Here is an 18,211-nt window from a genome sequence, read left to right on the forward strand (position 1 = left end):
AATAGGAGGCATTACTTATTGACTGACCCTTGTATATGGTTTACAAGGTGTGATTAAAACATGATAATCCATTGTATCTTCCAAAAAGTCAGGATAGAGGTCTTTTATAGGACATTCGATTGTTACAACCATTTTGGGGTATATTTTGCAATGAATCAATTACAACAGGGGGTTTGGTTTACTACAGGTTAAGGTCAAGACTTACAAGAATCTATGATCCAACACAACTGGAATTAAGACCTCCGTGTGAACCATGTGTGTAAGAAACCACCGGGGAAAAAAAAAAGTATAAATGTAGGGGACCACAATGTAAACCTAATGAAGACTAAACAAAAATATATTTTTATTAGATATCCATTAAAATACAATTACATAGGAGCAAAAGAATTAAGATACAAGCATCCCAATAAGAGGCAGAGCACACATCTACAAGTCCTTTTAATGAAGGGTATAGATCACTATCCAGAACAGTGCCATGTAAATTACTCCCACAATCAATATGCACTACAAGAGGGAGAGAGGGGGTGAGACTGAATGCATGAAGGCGGCTGTCTCTATTAAACCCTACCAAACCCTTCCTAACTGAGCAAGTGGGTACTCTAAAGATTCAATATGGTGCACTTACTCAATGTAGACTCTCCCTTAAAAGGACCCCATTAGGACACCTAAATCTAAGCGGCACTGGTAAGCAAAGACAAGTGTAAGTGAATTACCCATAAACTGGCAACATAGCAAAAAAGGTAAAGACGTTTTCCCAAAGTGAAAAGACCAATATAGCTAATATCCCAGTGGACATTTGATAGTAGGAAATAACAAAAATCCCAAGTTGAAAACAAAGATAAAGCTTATTTCCTTAAATATCAGGCCATCGTCTTGACGCATTTCCCGCCACAGTCCAGAGTTTCAACAGGAGACAATCCAGGTTGAAATGCATCGAACGATTGCCTGAAATATAAAGAGAAAGGTATGTGGGTTGTTTTTTTTTAAATATGTGTATGGAATGTGTGCCTGTATATAGGTGGCTATATGACGACTCATATTGCCAAAAGGGAAGCTGAGGGCTCATAATATATACAGGGGGCTATATAATGGCTCATACCGTATATAGGGGCTCATATTGTATATAGGGGCTACGTGGGGACTCACTGTGTATAGGGGGCTAGTACTGTATAAATGGGGATTATGTGGGGGCTCCCTGTATAAAGAGGGCTATGTGAGGGACTCATTCTGTATATAAGGGTACGGTGTTGGGGCTCCTATTGTATAAAGAGAGGCTATGCAAGGGCTATACTGTATATAGTGGGCTGTGTTTGGGCTCATAAGGTACAGTACAGACCAAAAGTTTGGACACACCTTCTCATTTAAAGATTTTTCTGTATTTTCATGACTATGAAAATTGTACATTCACACTGAAGGCATCAAAACTATGAATTAACACATGTGGAATTATATACTTAACAAAAAAGTGTGAAACAACTGAAAATATGTCTTATATTCTAGGTTCTTCAAAGTAGCCACCTTTTGCTTTGATGACTGCTTTGATGTGTTTTCATTTATGCATCAACTAATTTGACTAAAAGAACTGAAGATTTTGTAATGAAAGTTATATTAACCTTAATTTCATGCTATGGGTTAAAAAAAAGTTCTATGAAATTCAGTCTTGTGAAAATTTTGGAATTTGTGTGTTCAAGTACCACTCCAGCGTTGTTTTTTTTATTGCACCGCTGGAGTGGTGCTTTAAATGATAATTTCTCTGCCCCCTATCTGATTCTCACTTGCTGCCACCTTCATTGGTTTCCAGCGCTGCTCCGGTCCATCTCCTGTGAAAAGTAACCTGCCGACCCACTCCAGTGTTTCATGGAGCCGCGCGGAGGTCACTTTTCAATACAAGTCTAAGAGCCTCGTTCTAGCTCTCATAGATTTGCATTGACCTCTTGTGATATATCTTCTGGCCACTCAGAAGTTACTGGAACAAGATGTTGTCGCGGGACTGGAGTGGAGCCCAAAAAACAGTGAAGACGCCGGTGGGGGAGTATATCATCGGGGGCAGGGGACTTAAATTTAAAGCACCTTTCCAGCGCTGAAAAAAAAACAAACAAACAAGCTGGAGTGGTGCTTTAAGTGAGATATTCATTAAAATCTTACTTTTCAAAGGGGATGCTTGTAATATTATATATATTTTTGATTGTACATTATTAGAAGGCTTTTGTTTAATCTTCCTTTGAACCACATGTGAAACTAAGAAAACTGGTAGCTTGTGCTGTCTCTGGAAGAGCTTTACAACACAAATAAGTTAGTAATGCATGCATGAACAGCGCTTTGCATCGTTAATGTAGACCCTCTGTCTTGGGCCTCATTTACACATCCATTTTTGTTGAAAATCATAGAACACATACGTGAAGACCAGGGGTGTGAATAAGGCCTTCAGTGCTGTCAGTTTTCACTCTTAAAGTCACAGCCAGTTTTGGCCATTATGAGTTCGTATTCTATTTTTTTTCCAAAAGTTTTATTGTCTCATTCCAGGACACACAGCTTTTTTATTTTCTTGGTGACAGTCATATGAAGGCTCGTTTTTTGGGGGTATGAGATGTGTTGGTTTGTGGCATCAATTTGGGTGTACATAACTTATTAAGAAACTTTTATTCTTTATTGGAAGGATTATGAACAAAACAACAATTCTGGCAAATCATTTTTGCGTTTTCAATTTTACGCTTTGCTGTACTGCACAAATAAAGTGTCTAATGTACTCTATAGATCAGTACAAATATGGCAATGACAAATTTTTACAGTTTTGTTCTGACAGCTGTAAGTTTCACAAATTTCTGTCAGCGGAGCTGTAATAAGGGCTTATTTTTGTGTCACAAGCTATAGTTTTCATTGGTGTCATTTTGGGATACATATGACTCCTTGATCAAATTTTTTATCAACTCTTTTTGAGAGTAAAAAAAACAGCAAATTTATGTATATATTGTTTTTGTTTTTTAAACACATTCACCGTTTGGAATAACTGTCATGTTATCTTTATTCTGTGGGTTGAGATGATCATGCCAATACCAAATTTATACAGCCTTTTTTAGGACTTAAAAAAAATGGGGGATGGGGGAAGGGGGTCACCATATTCTGATAGAAATAACTTATTTTTTTCATAGATCGAGTTGTATAAGGGCTTGTTTTATTATGCAGGACAAGCTAGTTTTTGCTGATATTGTTTTTGGGTACATAAAACTTTTTCATATAACAGTGGTTTAATTATTTTATTATGGTAAAATGCATGAAGAAAAAAAAAACATTAAAATTGTTTTGAAATGTTATTTTTTACTGAGTTCACCGTGCAGTATAACTGACATGTTAATTTTACTCTGGAAGTTGATACGATTATGGTGATACCCAATTTATACTTTTCTGTTTTACTATTTTTTTCACAATAAAAACAATTTAAAAAAATAGATTTTTTTTTCGCATATTGTAAGAACCATAAGGCTATGTGCCCACAACGCAGAAATGCTCCGGATTTTTCCTGAGCGTTTCTGCATCTCCCTGGCAGAAAAAACGCATGCGGATTGTACATGCGGATTTTACATGCGTTTTTTCAGCCAGGGTCAAGCGTTTATTACGCGTTTTGCACATGCGATTTCGCATGCGGGTTATCAAGCGCTTTCCAAGTGATTTTAACATCACTTGGAAAAGTGTTTGACAACCTGGTCACACTATATAAATTCATGCAACCAACATGGATTTTATATAGCGTGACCAAGTTAGTTATAAAAAAAAAAAAAAAAAAAAAAAAACCCCATTATACTCACCTTCCGATGCCCCCGATCTTCTCCGATGCGTGCGATCTCCCCGGTGTCTCGCAGTGGTGTAAATGACGTTCACGTCATTTAGTCAAGTGACATGTCAGCGGTCGCGTGACCCGTCACATGACTGAATGACTTCATAGAAGGTTCTTTTACTCCATCGCGAGCCACTGGGGAGCCAAGACGTACCGGATAGAAGACCGGGGGATATGAGAAGGTGAGTATAATGTGGTTTTTATATTTTTAATTCTTTTTCTTTATTTTTTTTTTTACAGGTACTATGGTACTCAGGTCTTCTCCAGACCCGGGTACCATCCGCACATTGAATCGCTTAATATCCGCATGTGCACATGTAGTCATGCGGCTATTAAGCGATTCAATGCAAGTCAATGGCGGCAAAAACGCAGCGATTGCCCAAAGTAATTGGTAGTGCTGCGGATTTTTCGCAATGATAATCCGCAGCGGAAATTTCCGCATGTGCAGAGCACATGAGGATTATCATTGGGGAACATAGCAGACCTACTAAGAAGAGTTTTTTACGCGTTTCTGTCTCAGAATTGCTGCTGCGGAAACGCTTAAAAAATGCATAGTGGGCACACAGCCTTACTTTTAAATTTTTCTGCATGCTGAGCTGTATTGGCACCATTTTTCAAATAATCGACATTTTGATCACTTTTTATTTAATTTTTTTGAGCCAAGATTAACAATAATGGCAATTATTGAAAAGATTTTTTTTTTTTTAAATGGCTTTTACCATACGAGATGAAAAATTATATAGCTTTATAGTGAAGTCATTATGAACATGGTGATTCCATATATGTGTTGTTTTTGAAGAAACTTGGGTTTTTTTTAAACAAAGAAACCATTTTTTTATAATTAAAACTATGATTTTATTCTATTTTACATTTTTTTAGAACACTTAAAAAATGTTTTTTTTTTCCTTTTTCTTATTACAGTACTAGTCCCAAAAGGAGACTTGAACTTACGATCCTGTGATCGTATTGATAATCGACTGGATAACATGTTGTACAGTGTATTATCTTACCTGCCACTGTTTGACCGTAAAGCTCATCAGGCCCAACTGCTTATGGGATCTGGCTGAGGAATATAGCAGACACGGAGGCCATTGTCAAACCTCCGGGTGCCATAGCACCCTGTTGGCACCCCGCAATCGCAGTGCAAGGTTGCTGATAGGTAGACAAAGCTAGCAAACTCTTTGACAAACTCCTCACAAACCACTGTTGTTAATGACAGCAGCATCTGAGGGGTTAAATTACTGGGATCGGTGCTATGTCCGCTCTCAGCACATGCAGCATGTGCCTGGCTGTATCGAACAGTTGGCTCTTGCTGCAAGTGACACATGAACAACAGCACAGGTCGTGCAGCCAAAGGTCACTGTATCCTGCATCTCAGCATAATACAGGTGAATGGGGTCACAATGCGACCCACACAGTACAGTGACTGCAACAAGCAAGTCACCAAAAAGCAGAACCATTAATTCTTTGAAAATTGCTTATTGCAGTCGCAGTACTCTACAGGTTGCAATGCGACCCCTGGTACCCTGCAGGTTGCAATATGCACCCCCCCATTCACCTGCATTAAACTGTGATGTAGGAAAGGCAAAGAGCGATCTTACGTCTCAGCCAAAGTCGCCGTGTAGATTCAGCTTTAGACACCCTTGGTGTCCATCGTCCAATGAATTAAAAACAGTGTTAACACTTCTGTTATGAAAGGAAGACTAAACACAGATATTTGGTTAAAATGTTACCCAACTATACTGGAAACAGGCACTGATATGAGCATTAAAACCCAGTGATTAGCACTGCAGGATATGTTGGCATGATAGAAGCAGCATAAAATAATATTATATTTTTAAACCATGGCTGTAACAAAATTGTAAGACAAGGTTCCAATATATCAGTTGTGTGAAGTCAGTGGTTTTATGCCCAAGCTAGACATCAAGGATGCAAGTTGTGCTCCAGTGTGAGCCCACAGACTGATCAAAAAACGCTGCTTTCAACATATTTTTAGGTTATGTGCACACAGTGCGTTTTTTGAGCACAGAAATGGGCCAGAAAAGCATTGCATATCTTATCCCATGACTTCCTATGACATTTTGCAAGGTCTGTACACATGATCAGGAATTGTCATGAGTGGATTTCATGTGTGGAAAAAATGCAGCATGTCCATTCTTTGTGCATTTCGACATGAGTTTTTGCCTATAGAATGCACTGGAAAAACGCATGGCAAAAACGCACAAAAAACGCATCAAAAACGTGCGGATTTTCCCCAGCGTTTTTCCTGCCAGCAGATGCAGAAACACTGCGGAAATTTCTGCTTCAAATCCTGAACGTGCGCACATACCCTTAAGCTGGTTCTAGGACCAATTCTGGCGCAATAACTGAAAACTATGGAATCACTTCTGGCAACAGTAAGCAGCGATTCTATAAAATAAACAATGCCTAAATAACTGGGTAATTAAATATCATATAAAAAGGTTTAAAGTTGTTTAGGTCCTCCATTATTAGCTATCAAGAATAAAAAAAGAAGTGCCTCTACCATTGGAGAACATGGACAGAAGTAAGGCACACTGAATAGCTCATGACCCTTTTAACAAACAGACTACCCACAGAATACACTCACTTTAGAAGGCGAGAATGATAGAAGAAATGTAAAGACTAAATAGGCATTTCTCTTTACTCTTAACCACCTCCAGGAGCATGAAGTTTACTGCGGGAAATTCCTCAGAGGCAGTCTCCAGGGTAGTCCCATGTTACAAAAGAAAGCGGACTAAAACTAAATATGCAAGATAAAAAAAACAACAACTATACACTATAGGGCAAGAATATGGCTCTGCACGCATCTCAATTGTAACAAGGGATGCAAAAATAAGCCACTAAACTTATGTGTCACGTTTTTAGTCGCACCAAAAGCAAGAAGACAACTTAACCAAGATTATTGCTCAAATCTAAGGGGTCAACATTTACAAAAACTCTGAATCAGCCTATCAATATTTAATGACAATTTACTTATGCAATTCCCAGCTCTTAAAAGGGGGTCTGTCGCACCCAAACTGCAAATTCAGCTACTTAAACATATATATACACAGAACTTAGCCCCTAAAAAATTCATACCGGTAACATACTATTAGTGCTTTAGTTGCAGAAAAATTCACTTTTAATCCATATGCAAATGACAGTGCTTCAGTGCACCCCTTGGTGTGGCCAATGTCTCAGTGCTACGCCCTTGAATTTGCATACCTTGCATTGCCTCTGAGCTTGTTTGACAGCGCTGGGTTTCTCATAATTCGTGCTACCAAAGCTCAAATCCCTGTCCCTGCACACAGATCTCCGGCTCCTGCCGATCCATAAGTGAAGCGAGCAAGCAGCATGAGATAGGAGGAGACCAGGCAATGCCTTCACTCACACAGAGTACAATGTACAATGACACAGAGTGCGCCATTGGGCTCCTCTAGTGTCAGTGTGCAGGTACAGAGTTTTCAATTTAGGGAGATTTGCTGTGGGGAAAAAAAACAGACCAGTGTTAGATATGTAAATCAAAGGGCATAAGCGTGCACTGAGACACTGATCACTCTAAGGGTGCACAAAGACACTGAACACTCTAAGGGTGCACTGAGACACTGATCACTCTAAGGGTGCACTGAAGTGCCCTCATTTGCATATGAATTAAAAGTGTGTTTTTCTGCAACTACATCACTAAAATGTATGTTACTGATATGATTTTTGTAGAAGCCAAGTCCCTTATATAAATGTTTAAGTAGCTGAATTAGCAGTTTTGGGGTGACAGACTTCCTTTGAGCATAGCCGTTTTAGAAGGTGAGCATGTGTGCATTTACGAGTGACCATATTTGTTATTAAATCATTAAAACACCACGGTTAATTGAAAACTCTGTCTAAAGGAGGAACCCTGTGAAAGCATAATTATCTTACTTGCAATTAATTCAACAATTAGACGCAAAAGATGCTGCTGACTAAGAATATCTGCTCTCATTACACAAATCATCACCAAGCGATAGCCTTGATGTCCTTACCACAGTGCTGAAGCCTCTGGCATAATTAAACTGCATTTGCCTGGACTGTAACCTACCATGTGAAGCTTGCAGGCATCTCCCACCCCTCATTTTCAATTCACCTCTTCCTTAAAACACAACTCCCAGCCGCCATGTCTACCTGACAAGTGACAGCCCAATCTGATTAAATGCTTGCAAGGGAGGGGACAAGTGGGCCTCCATGACAGGCCAAAAGTGATCACCATGGAGATACATAATTACAGCTGTCAACGCGTCTACTGTCCTGCTGGCATCAATTTGATTGCTCCCAGCAATAATGATAGACAAAGCTTAGTGTGCACTCCCCTGCACCCAAACACTATATGTATCCCTTGGTCCATTTAGCTGACATGCTACATTCATACAAGAAAATAACAGCAGAACATGGAATATTTCAGGCATTCTAATAGTTTTTCCTTTTCTCCAGATAGCTCGCAAGCACAAATGTTATTACACAAAACTCCTGCTGCAGCATTAATTGAAGAAAGATTTGATGGGACATTGTTCGTAGGGGGTACGGTCTTGTCCATTATCACTTGTACTTTCAACAGGTCTCACGTTTGAAAACTGCAAATTGCAGAAACTTGCAAGGGCAAAATGTTTGACATCTTGTTAGCTATTAAAATGTATAAAAAAAATTAAAAAAACACGAGTGGGAAAAAAAAAAGCCTGAATAATTAACGTACATTTTAATTCAATGAGTCCCTTGCTTGACGTTCACAAGTGATGCTTATGCACAACCTCTAATGTATGTTTTCTCTGCTAATATTTAGCAAGACATAATGCCTGTTAAACCCTTGCAATTTTTGTTCTACTCTCAGGCTTTGAACACAGCATGAAGTCTCCCAGCCAAGAAAGGGTCAGGTCCCATTAGAAAGAATATGGGGAAAACAATTTTAAGAAGTGAAATAAATCACATATCCAATAACATCTTTAAAATATTGAATTCTTCACTATTCCATGTAAGTAATCAGTCTGAGTAATTTTACACACAGATGGTATAGCCCCTGACAGTTTCCAAGCAAAACACGGGGTCACAGTTACACCAATTTTACTTTTATAGCACAGAAAAGGGAGACCTTTTTGTTCTTTTTATGCAGCAGAAAATTGATGAACAAACACACTATGCAAAATGTTCGACTGACAAAAGTGCTTTGTCAGTCGTGAGCCGACTGTGGCACAATATAAAGTAATATCTATGTTGTCATGCTAATTGCCAGAGCAATACAGCTTTTCTTCAGGCAAAATGTAATAATAATAATAATACAAATAATCATAAAAAATAAGGCAACATGTAATAATCATAACAATTAAATTCAAACAGGATATTTGAACATACCCCTGGCAAATGTTGTGGCTCATCGTACTGGGAAAGACGACCAATGGAGGGTAGGCCGAAGGATTTGTATGGATCCTAAAACAGTAAAGTAAAAAAAATAAACACCATGAAAAAGTAGCAGTTTAAGACTATTCCAATTTGTAATTAATACAGATAATGAAATAAGCCTATACTGGTAAATTCACAACATTCATGAATGCTACTGGATCATCAGAATTTTCTATGGTAAATGTAAAAAGATCGGAGATGTACAGCAAACATGAAATACAAAAATAAAAAACATAAAACTTCTGCTCATGTAGATACACTAGTGCAGACAAAACGTGGAAATGTGGCCCAGCACAAATCAATGACGCTGCTCATTTTCCTTCAACCTGCAAAAAATAAGGTTGGCATTTGATTTGGGACGATGAACAACGACATGGTTTTATCCTTGTGGCGTGGCATGGCGTGCAGACGAGCGAGCACAGATTGTGTTTGCCCTGCTAACTACTAGTCAGATATATGCTTTACTTAATATTGTTGGAATTATACATGATTAGAATACAAAACAAAGTTACATTTTCAATTTACTAATTTAACAGAAAAATAAACCTTTTCACAATCATGAATTAAACTTTTTGCATTTCGTATACTAAAATTATATTTTATTTTATTTTCAACAACTAGTGCAAAAAAAAAAAGATTCTTAAAAACAATTTCCACATACAAGTCCTTGACTTCTCGCCAGACCTTTCGCACAAGAGAGTGAGCAATTATATAATGACTATTACCAACATTATTTTTACCTCGGCGTAAACACGACATTCAACGGCCCAGCCATTTATGGGGATATCAGCCTGTTTATGCCTGAGAGAGTAACCTTTCGCAACATGGATCATTTCCTCCACAAGGTCCAGCCCAGTAATACACTCTGTGATGGGATGTTCAACCTGCAATGACAAAACACAGTAAATATAGATTGGCAGATATCTCAGTACTATCCAGTTGTAAATCTGAAATTCCGGGAGCCTGAAAACTCTTGTTTTATCAAACGGATATATTCAGGAGGTTATTTTAAGTTGCGTTCAACTCCCAGCTGCTGCAAACAAAGAATATATTTTTTTCACCAAAAAAGGTAATTATTTAGTTGTTTGTTTTTTTTTTTATATGTTTTAGTAACTTTTAGTAACTATTATTTTTGGTGGCTTTTTGGCACTTTCCACATTATAAATCATGCAATCCAAATTTTTCTCTTAGAATTAAATGATTTGCAACTTGAAAAATGGCAACAAAAATACATCCATTGTAGGACCAAAAGCAAAAAGCCAAGAAATTATATGAAACAACATTAAAGCTAGAAAATGCAGTGTTTGGGGGAGGGGAGTTGTAAACAATAGAGGAAAAATATGCACCGTTGTAGTGTGTTTAAAGAGGCTGTCCACTGCTTAATCAATTCCGTGCCCCACAGAAAAATAAAAACATTGTACACCCACAGCCACAGTGGCAATGTTCCAGTGATGTCATCACTGCTGTTCCCAGTATGTCATGTCACCGCTGAAGCCAATCAGCAGTCGTTGATTGACTACAGCTCATCAATATGCCATCAGAGTGGATGCCTGCTCTGGTGAAATAGTAAAGCCTGTAGTGCATCAGCGGCTGCCGATTAGGTGCTGCGGTTTCACTCGGAACAGAAGTGCCCACATCACTTGAACGACGCACTTGTGGGTGCAAGTATACATGGTTTTTATTGTACTGTACTGATTAAGCAGGGGTTGTCCAGTAGTGGACACAACGTTAATATTTCACTAGATTATATATGTTATATATAAAATAACAGATACATGGTTGCTGTTTAAACAATATTTTGCCAGTGGCTATTTTGTACGGGTGTCACTGTACACGGATAAAAGACCACATTTTTTGTTAAATGTATGGAAAAAGAGTCTTATTTTTTCATTCACTGATTGCCAGATAAATTGCTGAATGAATAAAAACTACATTAATCATGCAATCTGTTGTACTTTACATGTACTAGTTGAGGAAGCTTATCATCATGCTGTTCTGTTACACTCAACATGGCAAGCATGGCAGCAGCTTATAATTTCCTGTATGACTAGCTTACTAAATCTTAGCCATTCGCCTGCTTTCACTAACTTGTCCTGACAAGCAACCAGATTAGCGTAATCTTACATCAACGCAGTGTAGCAGAAATGAGCAGATGGATCTTTCAGGTTTTTTTCCCTCTAGACTTATCTGCAGAGTGCTTAGCATGCACAATAGCAAAAATGGACTGGAGGTCTTATCAGCAAATTATTGCTAATAGTTTTGGAAGATGCCATTGTGGGAATAACCCCAGCTTTCCATACCATGCCTATGGGTAGCCTGCTTACAGAGTGTGCTATTCTCAGAAAATGATGACTAGCATATGGGCAGCGTAAGCAATATTACTAGTTCTGTGATGTTAATTGCCATCCCTCCACAAATCAAAATAATCACAAATCCATATATCATATATTTATATAAATACACACGCACAGACACCATATACACACACACATGCGGCGGGAGAAATAGAAAATTGGCGACATGCTCAATACTTAAGTAAATATATTTCTGAAGGAGAAATGGACATGAAATGCTCACTAGATCCCGGAAACAACTCACCCAATCCACACAGGCAAAGAAATCAAACCATAGAAGTCCATAAATCAAGTTGTGTGTCATAATGAGAAATGACACAGGGGAAAAGTATTGAACACTCTTACTGAAATGTAATTAATACTTCGTACAAAAGCAATTGTACATGCGGATTCCAGTTCTTTCTGTAGATCTCCACAGGTGGTACTTGGCTCTTCTTATAATTCTTTTCACTCCTTTGCCTGAAATCTTGGAGGGGAGCACCTGGTCATGGCCGATTTATGATGAAATTATGTTCTTTCCACTTCTGGAACATTGGAGCCTACTGTAGTTTAGAAATTTTTCTGTAACCAATGACATGAGTATGTTTTGCAACAATAAGGTTGCAAAGGTCTTGAGACAGCCCACTGGTTTTACCCATCATGAGATGTTTCTTGTGTGGTACCTTGGTAATGGGACACCTTTTTATAGGCTTTCAGTTGAACCAGCTGATATTTTTCAAAAAGCGACAGGATTGCTTTCTAATTACTGATAGATTTCAGCTGGTCTTATGATTTTCCATGTTTTTTTACACCTCTTTCTTCATGTGTTCAATAATTTTTCCTGCGTCATTTATGGACATCGTTGGTTTAAATTTCTTTTTAATTTCTTTGCCTGTGTGGATTGGATGGGTTGTTACAGACATCTGGTGAGAATTTCATGGCAATAGCACTTTTGGAAATATATTTACTTAGAAAATTGGTGCCGTGTTCATACTTCTTTCACCCGCTGTATATTAACATACACACGCATATATTATAATATTAATATGTATACACACACACACCCATCCATCCATCTATATATAAACACACACATATACACATAACTGAAAGAGTAGAGGACTTAAATCTACTAGAATATTAAAATTACGAAACTAATCCACTTTTGAATCTTAAATTGGATCAAATATTAGCTGAACAAATCAATATAGTTGTCAACAAAGTCTTATATAAGAGGTGGTCACCAATTTCTAACAAGTCACTCAATTTACTACAATCCATCGAACAACATGAAATGTGAACCAATGCAAATCATGTTACTTAGTGATAGAAATGCAAAGAATTTAAAACCGAAAAGAAATAAAACAGAACCTATGGGTTATACAAAGGAACTAAAGTTACTTATTCTCCAAAATGTACCCTTTATAATAACGCAAAACATTTTTTTATAGTGATCACACCAGGAGCACAATCTTGTCAATACAAGTACCGTATATTCCGGCGTATAAGACGACCTGGTGTATAAGACGACCCCCCTACTTTCCTGTTAAAATATAGAGTTTAGGATATATTCACCGTATAAGACTACCCCTTTTCCAACGCATACCAAACACCGGTAAAAATTAAAAAAAAACAGATTTGAATTTAACATGGTCCTTTTTTAATTTAAATTCTTATGACATGCAGGTATATAGCAGGAAAACTGTCACTCATAAACATAAGGCATACAACAACAACATTACTATCATCCATTTTCATCAGCGGCATACACCGGTACCCGACAATTTACAACAGAAAGAATAGAGCTTCACACATAGATTAGATAGATAGAAATATGTCAGTCACATATATATGAAGTACAGTGACAGTGTTGCTTACTGTACTTGTCATTTAGTGTAAAGGATTTATTTAAAAAAATAATAGTGTTTTCATGCACAGTCTCTTTAAAAAAGCCGGCCGGCAATTCAGCATCTGTACCCGACAATTTAGAATAGAAGGAATAGAGAATCATACATAGATTAGATAGATAGAAACATGTCAGTCACATATATATGAAGTACAGTGACAGTGTTGATTACTGTACTTGTCATTTAGTGTTAAAATAAAGGATTTATTTTAAAAAAAATTGGCGTGGGGTTCCCCTTAATTTTAGTCTCTAGCGGAGGTTAAGCAGACAGCTGGGGCAGATGTTTGAAGCCTGGGAAGGAGGTAATACCCACGGAGCTTCCCAGACTACTAATATCAGCCCCCAGCTGAATACCTAGCCTTTACTAGCTATTAAAATGGGGGACCCCCCCAAAAAAATGACGTGGGGTCCCCCCTATTTTAATAGCTAGCAAAGGCTAGACAGACAGCTGGGGGCTGATATTAATAGCCCAGGAAGGGTGCCATGAATATTGGCCCCCTCCCAGGCTAGAAACACCAGCCGTCAGCCGCCCCAGAAATGGCGCATCCATAGGATGCGCCAATTCTGGCACTTAGCCTCGCTCTTCCACGCTGCCCTGGTGCGGTGGCAGGGGGTAATAGGGCTGGGGTTCATGTCAGCGCCAGCTGCCATGAAGCCCAGGTTAGTAATGATGGGCGTCTATAAGACACCCCCATTACTAACCTACAAAGTGTTAAAAAGAAAAAACACACACTACACCAAGAAAAAAATAATTTATTTGAAATAAACCACACCATTTTATTTAATTCTTAGTTTACTAAAAAAAAAATAGTTACCTGTCCACGTTCCTGCGCTGATCTCCCATGCACAGCTGTCACATCTGGAGATGGTGACAGCTGTGCATGGCTGCTGTAAGCTCACGCTGCCGGGAACACGTCCGCTCCCGGCAGCGGGAGCCACTGACTGAGGTCACTGGAGTGCATTCAGTCAGCGCAGCTCCGGAGACCTCCTTTACGGCACTGCTGTACCGTGGGAATTTCTCACGATACAGCAGGGCCGTAAAGCAGCTAACCGGAGCAGCGCTGCCTGAACTCCGGCGAACCCGCTTATGCAATGACGGGGCTGCTTTACGGCCCCGTCATTCTAGCGGCGGCAGCGGTTCAGAGCGGTCACATTCTATGTGGCTGCTCTGAACTGGAGATCTTCGTGGGACACTCGTGGACTACTACGGAGGGGTAAGGATAAGGTTGTGGTTTATTATTTTATATTTTATTACAGGAGATCGATGGCTTCGGGGAATTAGGTGTCTAGGTGAGTATAGGTGTAGTTTTTTATTTTTTACTTTATTTTAGGTGGCGATCGGCGGGGACAGGTAATGTATGAACTAATTTATTGTAGGTAACCACTGGCCACCAATGACATGTATTTAACATTTATTGGGGACACAGTAGGGCAATTTATATAGCAGGATCAGGCTGATGGGAACTACTGCTCCCATCGAGCTGATCCTGCTGGCAGGAGTGGACGGGGGACAGACATAGGCCGATGGGAGTAGTAGTGTCACATCGACCTATGTCTGCCTGCACGCACACACCCGCACAGACACCGCACACACCCCCAGACATTGCACAGACACCGCGCACACCCGCACACATTCGCAGACATCGCACAGACACATCGCACAGACACCGCACACACTCGCAGACACCCCACACACACTCGCAGACACACGCACAGACACCCGCACACACCAATCATGACGGGTCTGGGAGGTGAGGCTGACCTGTGAGACCGTGGGAAAGTTCATGTGAGCTCATGCAATGCAGTCAAGCATGAACTCACATGAACCCTCTGAGGGCACCGCGGCGACTTCAAATGAACAGCTGATCGGCATCACCTGATACCTCAGCTGTTCATTTGAAATAACCGGCGGGAAAGCGCAGCACAGAACGGGAAAGCCGGCGGTGAAGTCTTTTCACTGCCGGCTTCCCCGCCCGGGTCCTTCGCTCCCCGCTCCTTTGTACTGCACTCCCCGCCCGGTCCTAACTTACGATCGGGATGGGAGGTGGCGAGGGGAGCGGAGGATCGGGGTGGGAGGCTGCGGGGAAGCAGTATGGGGCTGTGTGATTGTTTAAAAGCCGGCGGCTTTTTACCGCCCGCCGGCTTTTAAACAATCAGGAGAATTCTCCCACGCTGGGATGGCATTCTGATGACAGGCTGGATCTCAGCTGAGCTCTGCCATCCATCTTGTCATCCTTCAGAGACACTGCAGAGCGCAGGCATTATGGGAACTTCCGATTCCGGTATTCGATATTGTAAAAGTATCGGAATTAAGTATCGGAATTCCGATACCGCGAATATCGGCCGATACCCGATATTACAGTATCGGAATGCTCAACACTACTTGTCACAGAAGCGATGCGAACTTCCCAGCTCCAGACACAGCGCAGCGCTTCTGTGACAAGTGAAAGCTGTCGGCACAGAAGCCCTGCGCTGTGTCCGGAGCTGGGAAGACACTGCGATGTGTCAGAAGAGTTCGCTAGGTTCTGTCCGTCTCCGCTGCTGGGAATACGCTGCGCTGTGTCCCAGGCCTGAGAAGACACAGCGCAGCGATGTGTCAGTTTCAGCACAGAAGCGCTGACTGTCTGGACCTACCGCCGCCGTATTTTAACTCCCTCCATCTTATATTAACTCCCACATGGCAGGGATACGGCCACGGCAGCTTATTAACACCCCCAGAGTATCCCCGCATGTCAATTTCTGAAAGTTCAAAAACATTACCGGCGTATAAGACGACCCCAGACTAGACAGAAGATTTTTCAGTCTTCAAAAGTCGTCTTATACGCCGGAATATACGGTATTTCTATCTCACAGTCAGCTTTGCATATTAAATTTCACACCATAACCTTTACACATGTTGTGCTGAAATAAAATAAGAAAAATAAAACTTAAAGGCTTACAGTCAAAATGGTAAATTGACTCCCACTTCTACTTTAACTGTTGGACAACAAGGAAATTAACTAGGTTATTCTATGCAGTACAGAAAGAAAATCAAATTAACATAACTTAGAGAAATAGCAATTCATGCTTAATGGGCATTTTAATTTTGCTTAAAGAGGTTGTCCCACGAACAAAGTTCATTTTGATTCATACATCTTGGAATAATAATTTCTAAAATTGGATGTGTTTAACCCCTTTCTGACCTGGGGCGCATTAGTACGCCCCCGGCCATCGCCCCCGGTTCAGTGAGGGCTCCGGCGCTGAGCCCACACTGAACCGGGCACATGTCAGCTGACTATTACAGCTGACCTGTGCCTGCAACAGCCGCGGGTGGAATCGCGATCCACCCGCGGCTGTTAACATGTTAAATGTCGCTGTCAATCTCTGACCGCAGCATTTAACATCGCCGCGCCGGAAGCGCGTCACTTACCCCGCCCATCGGTGATCGCGGGTCACCAATGGGTGGGCATGACAACCCTGGGTCTGCAGCAGACCCCAGTGGTTGTCATGTAAAGATCGCTATGAGCTCCGCCTAGTGGTCGCTCATAGCACAGGAGCATTTCTGCTACATAGAGGTGATCTGCTCGGGAAGGGAGGAGAGCCAGGCGGAGGTGACCGAGCGGACCGGGAGGACCAGTAGGAGGCGACCGGAGGGACGAGCGCAAGAGAGCGCTGTGGCAGCGTGCAGTGCCGGCCAGCGGAGGGTGCCAGGTGGTGGTGACCAGGAGGTGATCAGGAGGACCGGTAAGAGGCGACCGGAGGGACAAGCGCGCTGTGATAGCGTGCAGCGTCCCTAGAGGAGGTGAGTGAGGGGCAGGAGGCCGCGATAAGCGGCCCTACTGAACCCAAGTGTGTACTGTACTGTATTGTATTTGTATCTGTATTGTAATTGTATTGTATTCCCTAGTCCATATTTAATTGATTACCCCCCGTCCATATTTAATTGATCACCCCCGTCCATATTTAAATTGATTCCCCTGAACACCCCCGTCCATATTTAACTGATCCCTCTGACCACATTAAATTGACCCCCCGTCCTCATTTAATTGATCCCCGACCACCCCCGTCCATATTAAAGTGACCCCCCTGACCACATTTAAATGATTGACCCCCCCAGCCCATAATTGATTGATCCCCCTTGTCCTATTTAATAGATTCCCCTTGTCCACTTTTACTCATCCCCAGTCCCTATCTATTTGCCTTATCCCCCACCATATTTAATTAACCCCTGTCCATAATTAATTGATTGATTCCCCAGACCACAATTAATTATTTCCCCAGTCCATATTTATTGATATTATTGATACTTATTGATCCCCAGTCCTTAGTTAATTGACCCACCGTCCATACCTATTTATTTGCTTTACCCCCCATCCTATTTAATTAAACCCCCTGTCCATAATTAATTGATTGATTCCCTAGTCCACAATTAATTATTTCCCCAGTCCATACTTATTGATCCCAGTCCATAGTTAATTGACACACCGTCCATACTTAATTAATCCACCTGACCCACTCAGCTGATCCCCCGTCCATACTTAATTGATACTTAATTGATCCCCCGTCCATACTTAACTGATCCCGCGCCGATATCTAATCGATACACTTGCACATCCCTAATTGATCCCCGTCCATACACCTATATATAAATAATTGTGTTTTGTACTTGTACATATATACTGACTGTATCCCCATATTTAGAATGACGTCCATGTTGGCCGGAGCCGTGCAGTGTACATC

General features: G+C 40.7%; 1 protein-coding gene across 1 annotated transcript in view; it reads right to left on the bottom strand.

Annotated features, from left to right (window-relative positions):
• The window catches only part of PCCA (propionyl-CoA carboxylase subunit alpha), a 578,010-nt gene that overhangs the window by 266,993 nt on the left and 292,806 nt on the right, over positions 1-18,211 (bottom strand). Inside the window, exons 13-14 of the mRNA XM_073670397.1 lie at positions 9,994-10,137; positions 9,206-9,280 (exon numbers count right to left, since the gene is read on the bottom strand). Of these exons, the coding sequence (XP_073526498.1) occupies positions 9,206-9,280; positions 9,994-10,137 (219 nt within the window). The remainder of the gene's footprint in view (positions 1-9,205; positions 9,281-9,993; positions 10,138-18,211) is intronic.

The sequence above is a fragment of the Phyllobates terribilis genome, unplaced genomic scaffold (assembly GCF_046119375.1).
Source record: "Phyllobates terribilis strain yellow unplaced genomic scaffold, ASM4611937v1 Scaffold_2__4_contigs__length_985480577, whole genome shotgun sequence".
Lineage (NCBI taxonomy): Eukaryota > Metazoa > Chordata > Amphibia > Anura > Dendrobatidae > Phyllobates > Phyllobates terribilis.